Source organism: Trichomycterus rosablanca, chromosome 20 (assembly GCF_030014385.1).
Source record: "Trichomycterus rosablanca isolate fTriRos1 chromosome 20, fTriRos1.hap1, whole genome shotgun sequence".
Classification (NCBI taxonomy): Eukaryota; Metazoa; Chordata; class Actinopteri; order Siluriformes; family Trichomycteridae; genus Trichomycterus; species Trichomycterus rosablanca.
This window is the reverse complement of record NC_086007.1, coordinates 23,828,766-23,848,151: the sequence shown is the minus strand read 5'-3', so window position 1 is coordinate 23,848,151 and position 19,386 is coordinate 23,828,766. Positions and strand designations below refer to the sequence as shown.

The window sequence follows — 19,386 nt, the reverse complement described above, 5'->3', positions numbered from 1 at the left end:
AGAATTCACGGCTCTGACCTCATCATGGCGTCCATAAATCAGAAGAAACCCATGACAGTGGGTAAGTTTAATAACATTATATACACATTAATAACATTATATATAAAAAAATTTGATTCAAAAGATACAGTATTTTAATTATATCTCCTGTTTCTGTTTTAGAGTCTTTGACTCAGTTACGGAAAGAGCGATCCATTAAAAGTATCACTGATATGCCACCGAAACCAGAGACATCAGACAGTCTGACGGACAGGTGATCCACAGTGTTTCCACAATATTTGATCAGTATCCTGTCTTTGTAACTTATCCGACTTTGTGTAAAACTGCATTAGGGATATACTGTTGTAATCAATACAGGTTTAAACATTTCTGCAGAGATTAGTGGAGATCATGCGAATGTTAATGTACTTCAGTCAAGCTGGAGGATTATTATTATTATTATTACTCTGTGGATTTGCCAGAATCCCTTGTGCTGTGTTGAAAATTGCTGTTTGAGCAGTTTCCTCCTCTCCCACTTTGTCCACCGTGTTCAAAACACTATGTGTTTTTTTAAGGTGTGGATATCTTATGATCCGACGTGCCTAATGACTCAAACAAGAGTCAACAGAGGTGTTTGCTTAGCACGGTCTCAGTAGACCTTGGTCTGAAGACATTGTTTTATTATTATAAATAAATAAAACGCCACTTCAGTGAGTGTAATGATATTTCATTTTTGCATTTTAATATGTTTACAGGCAAAAATATTTGAATTTGCTGAAAAAACCAACATAAACTGCATAAAGTTATTTAATCTTAATTAGTATACTTACAGTATAGATACGTGTCTTATATACTCGAATATAAATAAGACAATGACACCAAACATAAACCAAATCAACAAAGTGAAAGTGCTTGCATGGCCTAACCAATCTCCGGGCCTAAAAACCATTCGAAATAAACATATATTTAGTTATGCTTATTACTACACACAGTTTTTGTTCATATTTATAAGTGCAAAGTGAAAAAACAATATGTGTGTACAATTGAAGTGGGTATATGCACTGGAAGTATATAATAACAGCTCAGCTCTTTTTTCACTGCTCCTGTATTTATGGTCCTTCTGGTCCACATGCCTGAACTGGCTCAGTTTTTACATCAGATGCTCTACCTGACGCAATTTTCCTTATTTTTATCTGAGCGTGGGACCGGTACTGAGAGCACTCTGACAAGTGCACATGTTTGGCCACCCCCTTCAGACATAGCTAATCATGTCTGTACAGATGCCCGACCAATCGCTGTAGTGGGCTAGAGCATTTTACCGCTATGCCACCCGAGCACCCTAGGATTACATAACATCAGACAAAATTAAACTGGTTATGTACTTGATGTCAGAACTCTGCACTGACGTGGTAGCTGTGATGAGAAACTCGTGAGTTCTGTCAGAGTTTAATAAGCTGAAGTTCCTGACCAGCCTCCTCCCGACTTCACTGGCTTTATTTGTTCTAACTCTTGCTTGCACAGTTCCACCCTGCTCTCGCCTGCAGAATGCATTTCATACAAAACATACAAACCTCAAACTTTTATTGCTCTGCTCTATCTTTTGTAGACTCGGAGAAGCGTAATTTCCATGTACTTCACATTTCTTCATCAGAGTGTAACTGCTTCCTCTTGCACACAAATAGAATTGACTAATTTAAACATGCACATGTTCTAAGAGTACATTTCTTTTATAGTAGTGAGAGTAAAACTATTTAAACAATAAGTACGAGGGATCTTCAAAAAGTTTCTGCACTTTTATATTTTGGTTGGAAACAGTGAGGGTGTGAGGAGAGACTGGGAGAGCGTATAGTCCAGAATTAGCACCATCTGATTTCCATCTTTTGGATGGATGGATTTGGGTGCTGTTTGTTTTGTTGGTTGGTATATTAACTTATTATCAGAATATTGAGCTACATGTAAGTGTATTTTATCATTACATGACAGGGGACTATCAAAGGCTCAGCAGGATCAACTGAATTGGAGCATACGCTCACAGTCCAGGGTATGGGATTTAAATAATCTGTTTTTTTTGTCATTTCTTTTTTAATGTAGTGTTTATATAAATCTAGCTTGTTTATTAAGCATGATTTTTGTTCTCTTTGTTTTAGCCCAGACACAATCCATTTAATGCTCTACCGATGGATGTAGACCTGGATTTCACCGATGACGTCTCAGAACCAGCCAGAGGTTAAACACAATATTGTTTAATAAGTGAAACATACAGACTTGTCGACTTATTAATGATCTAATTAGTGCAGGAAAAAGTCAAAGTGCAGGAAAAAGTCAAAGAACTGTTGGGAAAAGAATTAAAATGTAATTTCTATACAAATAAATTTGACTTGACCAGGCCGAGCATCCAATAAAACCAATTGGTGGTGCCTGAGGGAGGGTGGGTGCAGCACAGTGAATACATGTAGCTATAAAGATGAATTTATAGATCCACGGTTCGATAAATTCTATAAAGAATTTTTTTCTTTAGGTGCTTAGTTTACTAATATTTACTTATTGACTCCTCCAGCAGGCAGGCTTCCATCCTTAAACATGTCTGAGGCTGCAGATACTGATACAAAGACTAAAGTCTTTGACACTCTACAGGAAACTGCTCTTCATCCAAAGCCTGTGCCAAAAAGAAGAACCAAACTCTACAATCTGCAGGACTCAGTTGGAGAGAGCACCAGTTCTGCATCTACCCAAAGCATGTCCACAGACTCCAGCACCAGGTCTCCTGAGTCCACGCCAAGTGTATCTGCAAGCTCAGAAAGTAGATCTACTGTATCCAACCCAGGCATGTCTACAAACTCAGGTATCAGGTCCCCTCCACCAAGAGGAATACTCAAACACAGTTCTAGTGGCAGCTCCAGTGACTTCAAAATCAAAAGCCAACTGCCTCAACCTCTGAAACAGCTTAACACGGTTCCCACCAACACCAGCCCAGAGCAATTTCTAGAAGAGAATACGATATCCAACAAAAAGACAGAGGAGTCATCGGACAGTTTAAAAGATCGAGAACTACTGATGTCTACCTCACCACCAAAGTCTACCTTGCCAAAATCACGATTGCCATTGCCAGTGAAATATCTTGAACAGACAGAACTAGAGAAGCCAGCAATTCAGCCGCGATTGAGTCTAAAGTCCAAAAATTATCAGCACAAAACCACAGGCGTACTGCAGTCTGAAAATGACAGTAGCCTAAATTCTTCAACATCTGCTAAGACAGAGGACCAAAAGATCTTTAATAAAACAACAAAAGAGCTTCAGTCAATTCCCAGAATAAGGGCCAGCTCACCATTTGAAGCTCTGTTGGACAAACCATTAAGTGAGACGCCAAAGCAACAAATTCCACCAAAGAAATTGGACACTTCAGGATATCTGAAGGAAAATGAAAACAAAACAAAGCAAGAAGACCATCCTCAAACCTCTACTGGTATGTCTAATTATTTTCTGTCTATTGTTATCATTAATATATGGATATAATATATGGATGAACATAATAATAAAATTAAGTATAATATTTAAAAACACGTTAACATTTTACAAGACATTTATAAAAGCTGGGATGGGGCAAAATAAGAGTGAAAACTTACACCATTTGAAACATTCCACAATAAGCAGGTGTTTTGGTAACAAGTAAGGGAATCATGATTGGGTGTAAATTGAGGCTCAGTCTTTGCAAGCAAAGATGGGTCATTGCTACACCTTTCTGCTAACATTTGTTAGAATTAAAAAAGAACATTTCTCGATGCATAAGAAGTGTCTAGAGACGTTCTTTTACCATCTACCATGCATAATAGAGTAAAAATAATAAAGATATCCAGAGAATCTCAGTCTGTCTTGGATGTGCATTACATTTGAGCCTTAAGACTGTATTGCATGAGAAACCATTATGCTGCTGTGGTAACTATAGCCACACATTCTGGAGTATTTTGAAAAAATATTGTCAACACAGTTTGCTAATCAATAAATACAAACTAAAACTCTATTATGCAAAGAGAAAGCCATACATTAATTCTATACATGGATGGCAATGCGTGGCTTCTCACAATTGGCATATTGGAGGGGGCACATGACAGCCTCAACCCTCTTCGAACAGCGGTGGCGGCAGTGAAGAGAGATTATATTTTTAATACATTTGTTATATTTGTTTATTTATCTATAAATTGTTGTCTTTATAAACAACATTATAACAAAAACTCTTTATTTTATTCTGCATTCAAAATACTTAATCTTTTTTATTCAAATTGATTTAACACAATCAACACCTGGACACACTGTATGACACTCTCTCCAAATAATAGCCCATTATGTACTCACACACAAGCTGTGGTCTATTTGTCAGTGTTCTAGGACACAGACATGAACAAAAATTGTTATCCACTTGTGTTATTTAATATTCTATTATATTCTTACAGCACGGCTTGGTTACAAAGCCAACAACAAAGAAAACTCTTCCCAAAAACCTCTTCCCAGTCCACTTACTTTTGATAAAAAGACAACTGAACAGGCCATTATGAAAGCAGAGGACTCCAAACAGCCGGTCATAGTAGATTCTCAGTGTTCCAAATCCCCTGAAAAAGGAGAATCTATTGCTAAGGTTCTAGAGTGGTTTAGCAAGAGCACAGACAGCAGTGATTTCCTGGACTATGAGGATGACAAAGATAATGAAAATGATACCAACATTGAAGATCTTGACTTTGAGGAGGAAATAAATCCGAAGCCCAAACCAGAGAACAATGTTTACTTGATAATCCCAAAACAAAGGGATGGAAAAACTGCTACTGATTCATTCTTAAATGATTCAGAATTAGAAACAGATCTGAGTGTGAATGAGCAAGATCCGTTTATGGAATCTCAATATGTTGAGGAATCGCCAAGTCCGTCTAAGTCATTGAACGTGGAAGCGCTGTCTGATGTGGGATTTTCTACTGTCGAGTCTGTTCATCCACAGAATGCAAGTCCAAAAGACCAAGTGCCAGAGAAGGCTAGCAAAAACGAAAGCACTAGGAATTCAGACATGGTAGAAAGTACAGATAACAAGATCTATAAGCAGGAAATGAAAAAGAAAATGAGCAACGAAGGGAGAAAGCCACCAAAACTTGCTAATTTGAGATCATTCTGGGAGAAAGGCACCACTGAGGCACCGAGGATACTAGTCAGCAGAACAAACGTAAATTCTGAAACAGAAGAATCTCTCAACCAAAACAATGTTGAAATAAAAGTGATAGATAATCAAGAAGAACCTTCCAAAGTGTCCACTGGTTCATTTAATCTACCTGATTTAAAGAAGCAAACCATTTTAAAAGATGATAAAGTTGAAGATACACAACCACTTTGGAGTGGAACCAATGAAATAAAAGATATGCCGTCTCAAAACCCTACCTCAGACACAGATGTTAGCAAGATTTTTCAACGTAAATCATCTTTATCTTTACAAGATAATAAATCTGTGGAAGAAAGCCAGAGAGAAATTATTAAAGAAAATGTGAGTGTTGACAATATTAATGGAGCACAGACGAGCCCTGCACCACCTGAGTTGAAAGAAGGAACAAAGACTAAAGAAAAAGAGTCGCAAATTAAATCCCCATTAAAGTCTGACGTGCAAACCCAGTTAAACTCAGTTCCCTTACCAAAGCAGACCGACCAGCAGCAGGACAACATGACAGAGAGGATTAAAGACCTCAAATCATTCTGGGAACAAGAGAAATGTCAACCAAGGATATACGTGAAACCAGCAGCAGCAAATGGGACTAAATCTTCAAATCTGAGTAAAAGGTTTACTAAATCAGAGTATGATCTTAGTTCCATTGGCACAGAGTTAGAAGAAGATGAAAGAGGGTATCCAAATTTTACTGTTCTTCCACTACAAAATAAAGTCACAACAGAAAGCATGAATAGTTCACAGTTTAAGTCCCTCCTTGACTTTTGGGCAGGGTCTTCCAACAAGCCCACCCCTGCCTTTAAAAGCAAGATCCAAAGACCACTGAGTCAGGAAGATAAACATGCCAAAGATAATAACTACAAACAGTTTCTGAAGCAATCATCCGAGGATTCAAAGCCTTACATAAACCAGAATTTGAACCAAAATCAGTTGGACAAGATCAATTTTAAGGGGGTTGAAAATGACAGTAACAGTGAAAGTACTAAACCCTTAAATACAGAGAGAACTGTTCCCACAAACACTGAGTCTGGTACCAAATTTATCTCTTATAATCCAGAAGAACCTGATCTTCTAAAATCATCCCCTTTCACGCTGTCACAAAAAAGCTCAGACTCAAAGGATTCAGTGCCTCCTAATTCTCCTGGGATGCCAAATAAAGAATCACACCAGAAGACTAGAAGAAGCATAAAAGGAGTAGAAAGAGACCTTTCTCTTCGACGTGCCAGAAGCATGTTTGCAATAAACATAAATAATGAAGATGAAGCTTCAGATGTACACGTGCAACTCGATAAAGTTCCTGATACAAGTTTCCCACAGGCTGAAAAGACAAAAGAAAGTAGCACATCATCATCGAGAAAAACCACCAAGTCTCCAGAAATAAACAAGAATAGGCAGAAAAGTCCTTCGCACACTTCCGAGGACTCGATTTCCCAACCTCTCGCCAGGTCTTTTGTTCCTCGAGATTACCAGCATTACCTGGGAATCACAGAAAAAACAGACAAGTATGTTTCACCACAAGACACAGATGAACAGACTGAATTTGTCTGCACCCCATTTACATCATCTGAAGAGACAGGTAGTCTGAGGTGTTCTCCTGGGAAAGTCAGTTCTCCCCTAGACTCCCCAAGCACCTGGGGAGGGAGCCTGGGACCACAACTCAGTGCACCTAATACAGAAGATGTGGACTATGAAAGCTCCATCCCGGAAAGCATCTGGTCCCAGTCTCGGGCGAGTCCAGACAGTAAGACATTTATGTTTTTTCAATGCTGTTTTTATTTGTTACTTGGCAGTGGCTACTTTTTATAAACACTGTGCTTGTAAAGCTAACCTTTTCTACATACATTTTTTAAAAGCCAATATCTGCTATATATTTATTGCATGATATGATAATTAGTTGACATTTGATGAATGTATTCAGAGTTGAGCGATGTACACATAATAAGATTATGCCCAAATAGTTTTCTGTGGAGGAACTTGTGCCCAAACCTTAAGCCCATTAAACACCTTAAATTGGAGCATTTGTTGTGAACTTGGGATGAATTGGAACGTCGATTCTGATCTTTAGATGAATTGGAACGTTGATCATGCGGAAACCTTTAAAGAAGAGTTAATAGCTGTTATAGCTGCAAAGGCAGGGTGGGTCAATTCCATATACGTAAATGCCCATGGTGGGCGGCATGGTGGCTCGGTGGGTAGCACTGTTGCCTCACAGCAAGAAGGTCCTGGGATCGATCCTCAGGCGGGGCGGTCCAGGTCCTTTCTGTGTGGAGTTTGCATGTTCTTCCCGTGTCTGTGTGGGTTTCCTCCAGGAGCTCAGATTTCCTCCCACAGTCCAAAAACATGCAGTCAGGTTAACTGGAGACACTGAATTGCCCTATAGGTGAATGGGTGTGTGTATGTGTGTGCGTATGTCTGTCTGCCCTGCGATGGACTGGCGCCCCGTCCAGGGTGTTACTGTGTGCCTTGCGCCCATTGAAAAGCTAGGATAGGCTCCAGCACCCCCCTGCGACCCTAATTGGATAAGCGGTAAAGAAAGTGAGTGAGTAAGAGTGAGTAAATGCCCATGGTTTTAAATTGGGATGCCCAACAAGTTTCTGGCCCGGTGTTTAGGTATTTAAACCGTATAGTGTATGTCTCCTAAAAGTGTATGTAGACTTTTGACTTCAATTTTATCTACTCAGTACTTCTTAATTCTCTGTTCTGATTCTTGTGCAGCAGCCACTCTGGAGAACCCTGTTCAGGTCGCACTAGAACGAGCTTCTACTAAAACAGCGTACCATAAAAGCCTTGAAGACATCACTGCAATACCAAGTGAGCATTCTTCTCACTCACTGCGGCAGAGACAAGACTTGAGTCATGTGGGAATTATTTAATAGCATAATCATGATAAGCCTTTAAATGCTACTGCAATTGCCAAAGGTTTACAACACAACTTCTGTAGTCTGCTCATCAATCTTTACCTACATTCAGCTCTTCACAGTACTAGACATGTCTACACTTTTTGTAATTGTATACCTTTTTGTCTGTGTTCTGGGTGAAAAGTCTCATTGTCCAGCACTGTGCTCTATTTTTAATGTTTCTTGATTTGGTTCAATCTTTCCTAGGGCAACCTAGAAAAATCAACCAAGCAGATGAATCCTGGCCCGAGTGCTATGAGAGTAAGCAAATTTGTGGTTTCTACTCCTAAATAAGACTTAAAGTGCCCTGGAACCCCCAATGAGTAAATTAAATGTGCTTCATAGTTTCCAGCACACCATCGCCACCTTCATCCTTCTTAGATCGGGAGCGCATGAAGAAACTCAGCAAATCAGTTCCTTCTTTTCTGGATCAGGAGGTACGATTCTATGTATATTTTATCACATAGGGTCTGAATACTTTTGTTAATAATAGATTTCGGTTTTTGATTTTTTCTTGTTTTTAATTATTTTCGAAAGCTCTGTTTGTGAAAACATGTTTTCTGTTACGTAGGATGAGGAAGGGGGAAGTGACAGTTCCCATAGTGGCGTGAGCTGGAGAAACAGCAGTAGTCACACTAACCTTAGCAGTAATTCGGGCATGGCCTCGTCTGTAAGTTCATGTTTCTTTAATTATTGTCACAGTCATCACGATGCTTTGCAACTCTCGGCATATTTTCGCCTCTCACTGACTCAGCATGTATCTCTGAGACCCACAGGTTAGTGGAAGTGTAACGAGTGTTTCCAGTGGAGACTTTCAAAGTGTCAAAGTTCAAGGAATCATCCAGTTCTCGCTCAACTATGTACAGAAGTTGAGGGAGTTCCACATCTTTGTGGTTCAGTGCAAAAATCTAGCCGCAGTTGATGCCAAAAGGAATCGATCTGACCCGTACGTACCCAAGAACTTTCTTTACCACCTACTTCTAATTTACTCACATAATGTCTTTATAGAGGAGAATTCAATCACATCTGCCAAGAAACTAAATCTCTAAAAGGTGCTTTCATGGCTCAGCCAATCTCCTAAATCATAATAATAAGGGTTTTAAAGTTTTAGGTCCATTAAAGGGACCCTCGTAACATTGGGTTATTAAAGACAATATGCCACCAGGAATTGATCCACAGTGCTGGAAAAAGCTTTTTATTTATTACAGTAAACGTCTCAAAGCTGTAATTGCCAACAATGGCTTTGCCTCAAGCTAGTAATGTTAGCAATTTGTGGCGTCTGAAAGCTTCTTATTTTTTTAACATATGTTTATACTTATACATACATTTTGTACATAAAAATGGGTTTTAAACAAATAATGATTTGATTATCATACCATATTCATTACACTGAATAATCTCAGATTATAAAATGAAACTTGATATTTACCAAGGGAATCTAAATAAAGGAACACCTTGTTAAACATGCTTTCATAAAGAGCGCTCGGGTGGTGCAGCAGGAAATTACACTATCCCATTACGTCTGGGATCCCCCTGTCGGCTAGTCAGGTGTCTACATACAGACACAATTGGCTGTGTCTAAGGGGGAATGGCTGAGGCCCCACAATGGATTGGCACCCATATGTGATGTGTTACTGCATTGTGTCCAGTGATGTTGTTCCAGTGATGTTGATGTTGTATAAAGTAATTCATTTAGCTGTGTGTACTAACTTGCTACTGTTGCAGGTATGTTAAAAGTTACCTAATGCCTGACTCAGCCAGTTTGGGAAAAAGAAAAACTTCAGTGAAAAAGAAGACCTTGAACCCAATGTACAATGAGATCCTTAGGGTAAGGAAATTCTCAAATTTTAAATGAGTTATACGTGCAATGCATACATAAAATGCACCATAATTGTTTTGTTTTTACTCATGTAGTATAGAGTTCCAATGGAGAACCTAAAAACCCAGACTCTTAACCTCTCCGTCTGGCACAATGACACATTTGGACGCAACAGCTTCCTGGGTGAGACAGAGGTTGACCTTTCCACTTGGGACTTTGAAAACACCAAGATTAACAACCTGTCCCTGAAACCAAGGGTATGTTATTACACTTGTTAGGATTGTTTACCTTTTCATACAGTTGTAAGAAAGTTAGTTCAATATAAATAATAATTAGATAAAAACTAGACAATTGAATGTACAAAACATTCTACCATGGGAGAAAACAGATCCTTCTTAAATAGAGCAGACTAAGAATTTATGTGGATCTTTTATATGGCAGGGCATTAACATTTACAATCCACAAAACCTGTCTTATCTGTTTGATTATAAACAGCTGGCTTATAAAGAATTTGTTAACCCTCAGGTTCTTCCACATCTTTCATCCTGAACTGTGAATGATTACTTAATGTGTTCAAGGAACACAAGAGTTACAGTTATCTGTGTGTTGTTTGATTCAGAGTTAAGGTGTTTTTATGACACTGATAAAAAAATCATACCAGATACTTTGATCTTTTTTAGATCGTTCAGTATTTCGAGCCCAGAAGCAGCACAGCAGTGCCAATCTATGTTTCATCACATGCTATACTGTACAATAATGTAGATATTAAGGTTCATAAATGTAGATAAAGGTTCATAAAATTGTTCTTGCAGCTGTATGTGTGCAGCTTTTTTGTGTACCTATACTATGAGGCCAAAAGTATGTGGACACATGAGCATGAGCTTGATGGACATTCTAATTTAAAACCATAGGTATTAATATAGAGTTCCCATTTCTTGCGAATGTGAATGATGTAAATCCTTAACCTTGAAAGTAGGGCATCAATGATCACATGATTATCTGTGCATGGGGATGAAGATGTAAATTCTTTTGTCTTAACTTTAACATCTTTATTCAGGTCACAAAGAGCATCCAGCCTGCAGATATCAGAGGCGAGATGAGACTGGCCATACGGTTCTTACCTCAGATTTCCCACTGTAAGAGTCAATGGTTTTCTACATAATATAACAATTCACTCCTCTCACTTAATCTCTAAACATGCATTAGTAGCTCTGAAGCTCTAACATGGTCTAATTGTGTGGCACATATCTAGCATTGTGTTTCTATTAAACTGGCAGGTAGATGTAAAGGGCTTTTTCCTTTTTGTCTCTCAGATATACCAACCAAGGATCTCGGCTCAGGGGAAGTGCACATCTGGGTTAAAGACTGCAATAATCTCCCCCTGCTCCGAGGTACAACTGTCGACCCATATGTGAAATGGTAATGTTTTTAAACATTGACTGCTTAAATTGTGTTTTTCTGTTGATGATTACTTGGGAAAATGGGATTTTTGACAAAGACAGAACCTGAGTAGACACAATCTACAGTTATTAAAGATCGTTTTATTTATCAAAGAAGAAAATTAGAAATGAATTTTTCCTATGCAAAAAAGTGATTAACTCATGGTTACTCGTAGCTTGGTTACTTAAAATATAACTTTGCAAGGTGATAACTACTGCTAACCAATAGTAATGTAAAGGTTTGTCTCACAACTGCCAAAAACACCTTGGTCACCTCCAAAACATTAAACTTTTTACAATAAGTGTAAAGCTACATCATACTTAAAGTCTAAAGAAGCAATAGTCAGACAGGGTGTGGGGACAAAATGTTGGTTTGGGGCCTGGGTGATTTTTCATGATTACTGAAACCATAGATTTTTTTATCTCAAAGTCTTAAAGGAGAATGTCTGGTCATGAATCTGTGATCTGAGAATCAGATGCACTTGGGTTATGCAAAAAGAGAAGGATTCAGTGTACAAATCCTTTGTATCAATTTATAATGTAATATTAAATTTCAACAGATTTTTAATTAAAATGTTTATTACATTGGTAGCTGTAATATAGATGTTATTTTATTACAACTGTTTTTATTTACACCCCTTACTAGCCATTTACCATGTAAATTATAACCGATCTGATTTATTCATCCTGTTTAATATCTGTCTATAAAAGTGCACTTTATGTTTGCGTGTTCTGCTCTATAGTTTTGTGCTCCCCGACACCAGCAAAAAGAGCCGTCAGAAGACAAGGGTGTTGAAGAGGACAGCAAACCCAGTGTTTAATCACACCATGGTGTACGACGGCTTCAGAGCTGAGGACCTGAAGGAGGCTTGTGTGGAGCTTACTGTGTGGGACCGAGACAGGCTGGGTGATCACCTGATAGGAGGGATCAGACTCGGCCTAGGAAAAGGTATAAATACACTATATGGTCAAAAGTAATTATTGAGTTCAGGTGTATCAGCCTCATGCCTTGATAACTGCTGTGTAAAAATTATTAACAGAAATGTATTTTATGCTGTATGTATTTTGTGGTACAGAAATTCGTCAAAATCAAATCTTTGTGGGCCTTGCTTTTTTGCACAAGGGGAACAGTTTGGGGAAGGCCACAAAGTTAGAGGGATGTCCTTTATTTTATATAATTGATTTGACCACCTGAACTTGGGGTGGGGGGTATCCGCATACATTTGGCCAGATGTCAGCAGATCTTCTGACTCATGTTGTTACTTCATCTGATCTTAGGAATTGTCTCCACTTTGTTTCACTGTCTCCTTCATAGGTCAGAGCTATGGTGTAAAGGTGGACTGGATGGACTCATGTGCGGAGGAGGTAGCTTTATGGCAAAGAATGATGGACTCACCAAATAACTGGGTGGAAGACGTTTTGGCCTTGAGAGTGCTGACAACATCAAAAAATATGTTAAAATAATCAGGCTTTAAATGCAGTACTATATAGTATAGGAAAACAAGTATTCAAACACTTTTGTTTTTGTTTTTATAAACTTTCAGTGCATATTTCAACAAAACATGCATCCTTTTTAAAATCAATAGGTGGTATGACAGAAGATTATAATTTGTTTATGTTGCTCTCTCCCATAAACCCCAATAGTTAGAAAAAAAGGGGAACTTGCTGGCTTTTTATAAGGGTTCTTTACTTGTATGTACATTTATTAGCCAATTTATGTGCTACACCTGCCATAAAGATGCACTTTCGGGGTATACAATAACTGATGAAATTGTCCACTGGTAAAAGGCTAATGTATTTAATAAATTAGGTGTATTTTAACAGTATTTTAAAACCCCAGACTCCTGCTGCACTTGATGCAATAATACCAGTAACACACACCACCATGTTAGTGTTCATTCAGTACTGAGAATGGTCCAAAACCCAAGTAATATTTGCTCTGTGGTTCTCCTATGGGGCTTTAATTCTATTCTAGTACAGAACAACAGATTGTGTACATACAAAGGGCTTCAAAATAAAGCTGGTGAGTGTATAAACAGAATTTAAATACTTTAATTCAAGAAATGTATTTCTTGAAAAGTAAATATTAAGGTGTTTAATCATATACAGTTGCAAAAACAATTCTTTAACAGAGATGGTCACCTACTAATAACACATCTGTGACGCATGTACATTTTAATGAGCACTATCAGTCCAGCACAGCAGAAACCCAACAAACATGAAAGTATGGCAGCTCCTTCCACACATTTACTACATTCAGCAAGTGAGAAGCCATCTGAAAAAAATATATAAGATAGAATAAGATATTTTGTCATTTAAATATTTTATATAGTTATATTAATATAGTATGTATAGATGTAAGTATACACTGATAAGCCAAAAACAAAGGACAACCCTCCTAACATATTGTCAAAACAGCTCTGACCCACTGAGGCATGGACATAACAAGACAGGAAGGAGTTGTAGTAGTAGTAGTAGTAGAAGTGTGGTATCTGAAACCAGCAGGTCCTTCAACTTCTGTATGTTACAAGATTGATTGTTGTACTTGTTCTATGTCTAATTGTTGTTTGTGCTTTTACTGGTGAACAGGAGGTAGCATAGCCACTTTGACTGGCCTGTGACTACAAAGCTCTGTTTTGTGGCATGTTCACCATTTCACCAGCTCTTCTGTTGGTCTGTACCAGACATCATAGCATTCATGTCCTCTGCCCTCAATAAGTCTGCCTTCAATAAACACACCAGTGGTTCCTGGATAGTCCCTTACCAGACCACTGTCAGTGGGTACTCACCATGGCTGTCTGTTTCTAAGATACCAACCCAGTTGTCTGGCCACAAAGATCTGGCTTGTTTTAACATCATTCAGGTCACTTGTATGCGAATCCCACCACACACACGACACATACATTGGCCGAATAGGGCTGACTTCCTCGTTCCTCCTATATAAAGCAATTACAATAACAAATATAAACAATTATTAACATACCACTGTTACGTCTTGTCTTGATTGGGCCTGAGGAAATAGTTTCCACATTTTCTGAATATTGGCTGGTTTGGAGTGCCATTTTCGCCGGCTTTATACACTTCTGAGAAAACAAAACAAAAAAAATATCAGGTTACAGACATAACAGAATTATTAGAAGAACACTTGCTCTTGTAAAAGTACAAGCTATTGTAGGTTCATACTACACATCAGACTTCATATTAACATGCACAACAATACTTAACCCTGAGGTGGTTCAGTTACGAGCAGACTAGTATAGTGCTTATCTTTTGTGCAATTACATGTATGCGGTTAGTTCATTCTTCTTGCATTACATAACAGGTCGTTTATCTGTCATTACACTAGGTGATGTTTCAAAGATTTCCTGATACACTATCCACTGAGTGTTGAATGATGATGTCCTTAAGGTTCTCATGTAGCTGTGGTACCACCAAATGTTTAGCCTCAGAAGAAGGAGATTTAACTTTGGAAGAAGATGAGAAAAAAACAGTATTTACATTCACCAGCGGGACTATATACATTAGTTAACAAACTTAGTCATTAACTAGCATTTTCGGACCGAACGTTCCGCAGTAAAGTAGTGGACATCCTCTTGGTGGCTTTAAACCAATTAAATACAAGTCAAGATTTTTGACATGTGGACACCCTGGTGGGTCTTTAGGCAGCTTTTAAAAACTGCAGGAGAATCAGCTGTTGAAAGAGACAACAGTTAATTCCACCACCTGGACGATGGTACAAAGAGGAGCCCTGATACTTGTCTTCCTGGACTGATAGGTGGATCAAAACAAACCTTGTGGCTAAAAAGGTATGAAGTGCAGAACAGGGTCCTGAAGGGTCCTTTTTGGCTTTGTAGCAATCATCACTGTTTATAATCAATTCACTGGTGAATGTAAGTAGCTTTCCTCCTTTTAGGGAGGGTTTTTTTCTCAGCACTGTCTCCTCTGGCTTTAGAGTTTCAACCAGGTTTTAATATAAACCTCTATTGTCCAAAGCTTTATATAAATACAATTGAAGATAAAGTGTATGAACACTGATGTGAGTCAATTCTGTCATGAGAACGCATTTAACACCATCCTAAAATAACTTATTAGGTGCTTGATGGGGATTTGAATTACCAACCTTCTGGCAAATATTATAGAGCCCAAACCACTAAGCTACTACTGTTCCAGTTGTGTAAATGCTATCTGTAAAACAATCTCAGATGTGCATATCCTGGTCTGTACAAAACAGCCTCAGGGTTGGTGTCTATGTGGTCATTCTCATAATTACCGGGAGCATAGAGATACAGGTGGTGTTCTCACAGAGTCGGGTAACACAATGCAGGTAGTATGTGCTGATGGTCAAATTCTGGTGCTCCAAAAAGTGGAAGGCCTCGAAAGAGAAGCGGGCTTCTTGAGACACCCCGTTTAAATACAGGACTGTCTGCCCATCACGTTTGCACCTGAATTAAAAAGTATCTGTTACAAGGTGAATTATAAAATGACCCCATGATGCTGATGACTTTTCTAAAAATGTGACTGACATGAGAAATGTTTGATTTAATTAAACTATTTCCATAAATTCATTTTTTCAGATATTTCCACCAATACACTTTATGACAAAGTATGTAGATAACCCTCTCAACTATCATGTTCAGGCTTTCAGGAACACATTGAAGTTATAGAAAATAAATTTTTTAAGCTACTGGATTCAGATCTGGTGACTGGAAAGGCTATTGAAGTACACTGAAACCATTGTCATGTTTTTTGAAGTGTGTAATATAATGCATTATCATGCTGGAGTTAGCCATCATGGGATGACCCAATAAAAAGAACTCACCCAACAAAAAGATCGTAGTAGATCTTGCTTGTAGGATAAGGACTCGTTGTTGTGTAGCAGCGATCGAGCAGCACATTAAACCTTGAAACAAAGAGGTAAAAAAAGAAAAGAAGTTAGAAGAAAATCACATAACAATCTGCAAACTATAACCTACCGTGTGATTGTTACACAGCAATTAACTTAAACTTAAAATTACCTGTTAGTAAGATGTGCTGCTTTGACCTGGACATAAATTCGGGTTTTCAGTTTCAGTCCATTCTGTGGAATCTTAAGAGGTGTTGTGTATTGACGATTCTTTAAAATAAAAAATAAAATAAAAAACAATTATTTACTTAGTGCTGTTGTAATCATTTGTGCCAATCAAGGCAAAAAACAAAGTCCAGTTCTTACAGTGAAGAGATTTATGTTGAGGGCACTAACGAAGCTTCCTTTGTTTTTTCTGACAGGGAGGCTTGTACCAAACCTATTGAGACAAAATTTGTTTTTGACAGAACAGCAGGATGAGTTTGGGAAACTTAAAATGTACATGACCTGCAGCAGTTAAACTGTACTCACATGCTTACTTCAGTGTTGTTGACCAAATACTGCGATGGGTAGAGGCAGGAGAACTGATAAACAAGAGGTTCGCGCTGTAGGGTGACATTATTACTTGGTTTCCAAGAGTTGATGCTTCCAGAAATGTTGACAAATTGGAGTTTAGAGGTATTTGAGTACTGGTCTGCGTCCACTTGGTCTGAAAGCTAATCGAATAAAATGTTTAACCAGGTGTATACAGTATAACCCATATAGATAATAAAGACATTTTGAGTGTAAATTAAAAATGGATATAAGTACTGGAAGTGGGTGCTTGGGTGGCACAGTGGCAAAAATACCCTAGACCACTACTGCTGAGATCTGTGGTTCAAATCTCAGCAGTGCTATCGGTCAGTCGAGTGTCTATACAGTTATAATTGACTAAGTCTGGAAAAGAGGTGAAAACATGCCACTATCCATACTGTCAAGAACCTGAGATTTGACCTGACTCTGTAAAGCCGTAGGTGTCATTATTGTTAGAAGAAAATTTAACCTCTTTCATTGTTTTCGTAGCTTTTACTATGAGATTTTTTATACAGAGAGGAACAATCTTTACTTCTTACCTCTAAAGAGCTTCCACACAGTGACATTTCTTCCCTAAAGATTGAGAAATTAAATTTCAGGATAGGGGTGCTGGCTTCCAAGTTTGTAACTCCATAACAGACTGGAATGTTAAATTTAGCATTGAGGGCCATGAGAGATTCATTGAAGCCTTCATAGTAGATCGAACAAAGCACAATGCTTAGACAGATATTATCAGCTCCACATGTCACGCTGAAATCCGAATCATCTGGAAGAGACAGAAAATCTTGAATTACACAAGAGCCCAAATCCAAAGTCTGTAAAGCTACTAAAGTGAGAAAGTTTTTCATCTAAAATCATAATTATTTTCTAGACCTGCACCACTTTACTAGTAGCCGTAATTCAGTACAAATTACTGTTGCAAAGACAACATAGCTTAGGTATGTGACTATTTCAGCAGCACATAAGTATAACTTTAACAAGCATCAAATAAATGAAAGAAAAGCAGATTTTCAACAAACTGTAAAAATAAAGTACATACCTGCTTTTCTGTAGGTGGAGTGACCTCTGCATATACCCAAGCCTGTACGATCCTCACAATGTACAATCAGGACATTTACGCACACCAGCAGTGTCCACCACATTATCCTAAAAACCCAGCAAACTGGACAAGCCAACAGCTGACCCACCTGAACCTGAGTGATGATTATAGTCTGTTCCAGTAATATGCTGTCAGTTTGCCCTAGTGGAATCAATAAGATCTTTGCTGGGTGTCATTCATGTTGAATATGTTACCTTCTTAGAGAGGTGTTGGTCCTCGTCTTCCTTTATGACTGGCTCATTTACTGTGTGACCTTATTTATTAGCCCTGTTTTTGAGTAAAAGGGCGTGAGAAGCAAATGAACAAAAGCAAAAGCAATGTGAAACCTTTAGGGCTATTCTCTGATCCAGAGACCATTCAGCCTGAGGGGAAAAAAACATTTTAGGCAACATTATATCATACTCAGGTTTAAGGAAGCTTCCAGTAAAAACTATACATAACCACAAGTATAATGATAGGTTATTAGTATGTCTATAGTCACAGATGAAAAGTAACAAAGATTAACTGATCTGTCACTGGACCTGAGGGGAAATTTTATGTAATAGTATCTCCCCTGGTCTTTTTACTTACTTATATGTAGAGTTTTAATTAGACTTAAGTCAGAATATTGACCAGGCACGTGGGCTTCTTTTTTAGAATTTTTTTTAGAAATCTTGAGTTATTTTTGTTACACTGTTTGTTATAGGTTGTACATAGCTGAAACATTAATCTTTTCTGATATCTCATGCTTCTTAAACCATCTTTAATTTAACACATAGTAGAATCTTGGCAGCTTCTTAGGACCCAGGCCAGCCAGAACAGATTTATTATCATTTATTTATTTAGAATGTTTTGATGTGTATTACTAATTATTAACCATAAAGTGTCTTTATTAACCTAAAGATATTAAAAGTAACTTTTAAAGCAGTGTCCTACACCATCTTAGTTCAAAGCTAATATTTATATAATATGATCTTTACCCGTTGAAATTTATTTTCAGTGTCCTGAGATTATTATACTGCAGTTAAAGTGACAACAGTACTAATCACATTTTGTAAAATACAATAACAAAAAAATGTTTTGATTTGTTTTTGAAGCTTTATTTAATGAACAAAAGAACAAAGAAATAACTTTTAATGTTTCGAATGACCAACTTGATTGTCGCCACTGTTAGCCATCTGCGTCTCTGTGGCCCATGCCAGGCAGATGGACATGATTCTGTAACCTGTACTCTGTAACCTGTCTCTATGGCACGCGGCCCTCTTACAACAATTTTCTAAAGGGATAGTAATTAAATCAAAGAATAACTAATAAATAATTACATTGTAAATATTTTGGAAAACCATTACCATCACTACATCAAGAAATACAACCTGAAACTCATGCTAAGAGAAATCCATACATCAATTCTATACTATATACTAGGGGTGAGCAGATCAATCCAAATATCGATAGCATCGATATCAACGTTGGTATTGGAATCAGATCGATACTAGTCTAATGGGATCGATACTTCAGTGTAAGGATATTTTATGGCAGTAAATGAAAAAAATTTAATAAAGAA

The 19,386-nt window shown here is 37.8% G+C and overlaps 1 protein-coding gene across 1 annotated transcript; it reads right to left on the bottom strand.

Annotated features, from left to right (window-relative positions):
* Positions 1 to 13,443: 13,443 nt before the first annotated feature.
* On the bottom strand, positions 13,444 to 17,886 carry si:dkey-4p15.5 (zona pellucida-like domain-containing protein 1). The gene is made up of 9 exons (XM_063017113.1): positions 17,784 to 17,886; positions 17,284 to 17,510; positions 16,703 to 16,887; positions 16,538 to 16,610; positions 16,344 to 16,441; positions 16,148 to 16,228; positions 15,599 to 15,770; positions 14,312 to 14,411; positions 13,444 to 13,603 (listed from the first exon to the last, which is right to left on the bottom strand). Exons 1-9 carry the CDS (start codon positions 17,884 to 17,886, stop codon positions 13,467 to 13,469), a joined length of 1,176 nt encoding a protein of 391 aa, XP_062873183.1. The 3' UTR covers positions 13,444 to 13,466.
* Between the last annotated feature and the right edge of the window lie 1,500 nt (positions 17,887 to 19,386).

Excerpts from the sequence above, each read along its gene's own strand:
- si:dkey-4p15.5 (XM_063017113.1), bottom strand. The coding sequence starts at position 17,886 with ATGTGGTGGACACTGCTGGTGTGCGTAAATGTCCTGATTGTACATTGT. Across the intron at positions 16,611-16,702 it reads AACAACACTGAAGTAAGCAT|GTTTGGTACAAGCCTCCCTG; the intron begins GTGAGTACAGTT and ends TTGTCTCAATAG. Across the intron at positions 16,442-16,537 it reads TCAACATAAATCTCTTCACT|AATCGTCAATACACAACACC; the intron begins GTAAGAACTGGA and ends TTTATTTTAAAG.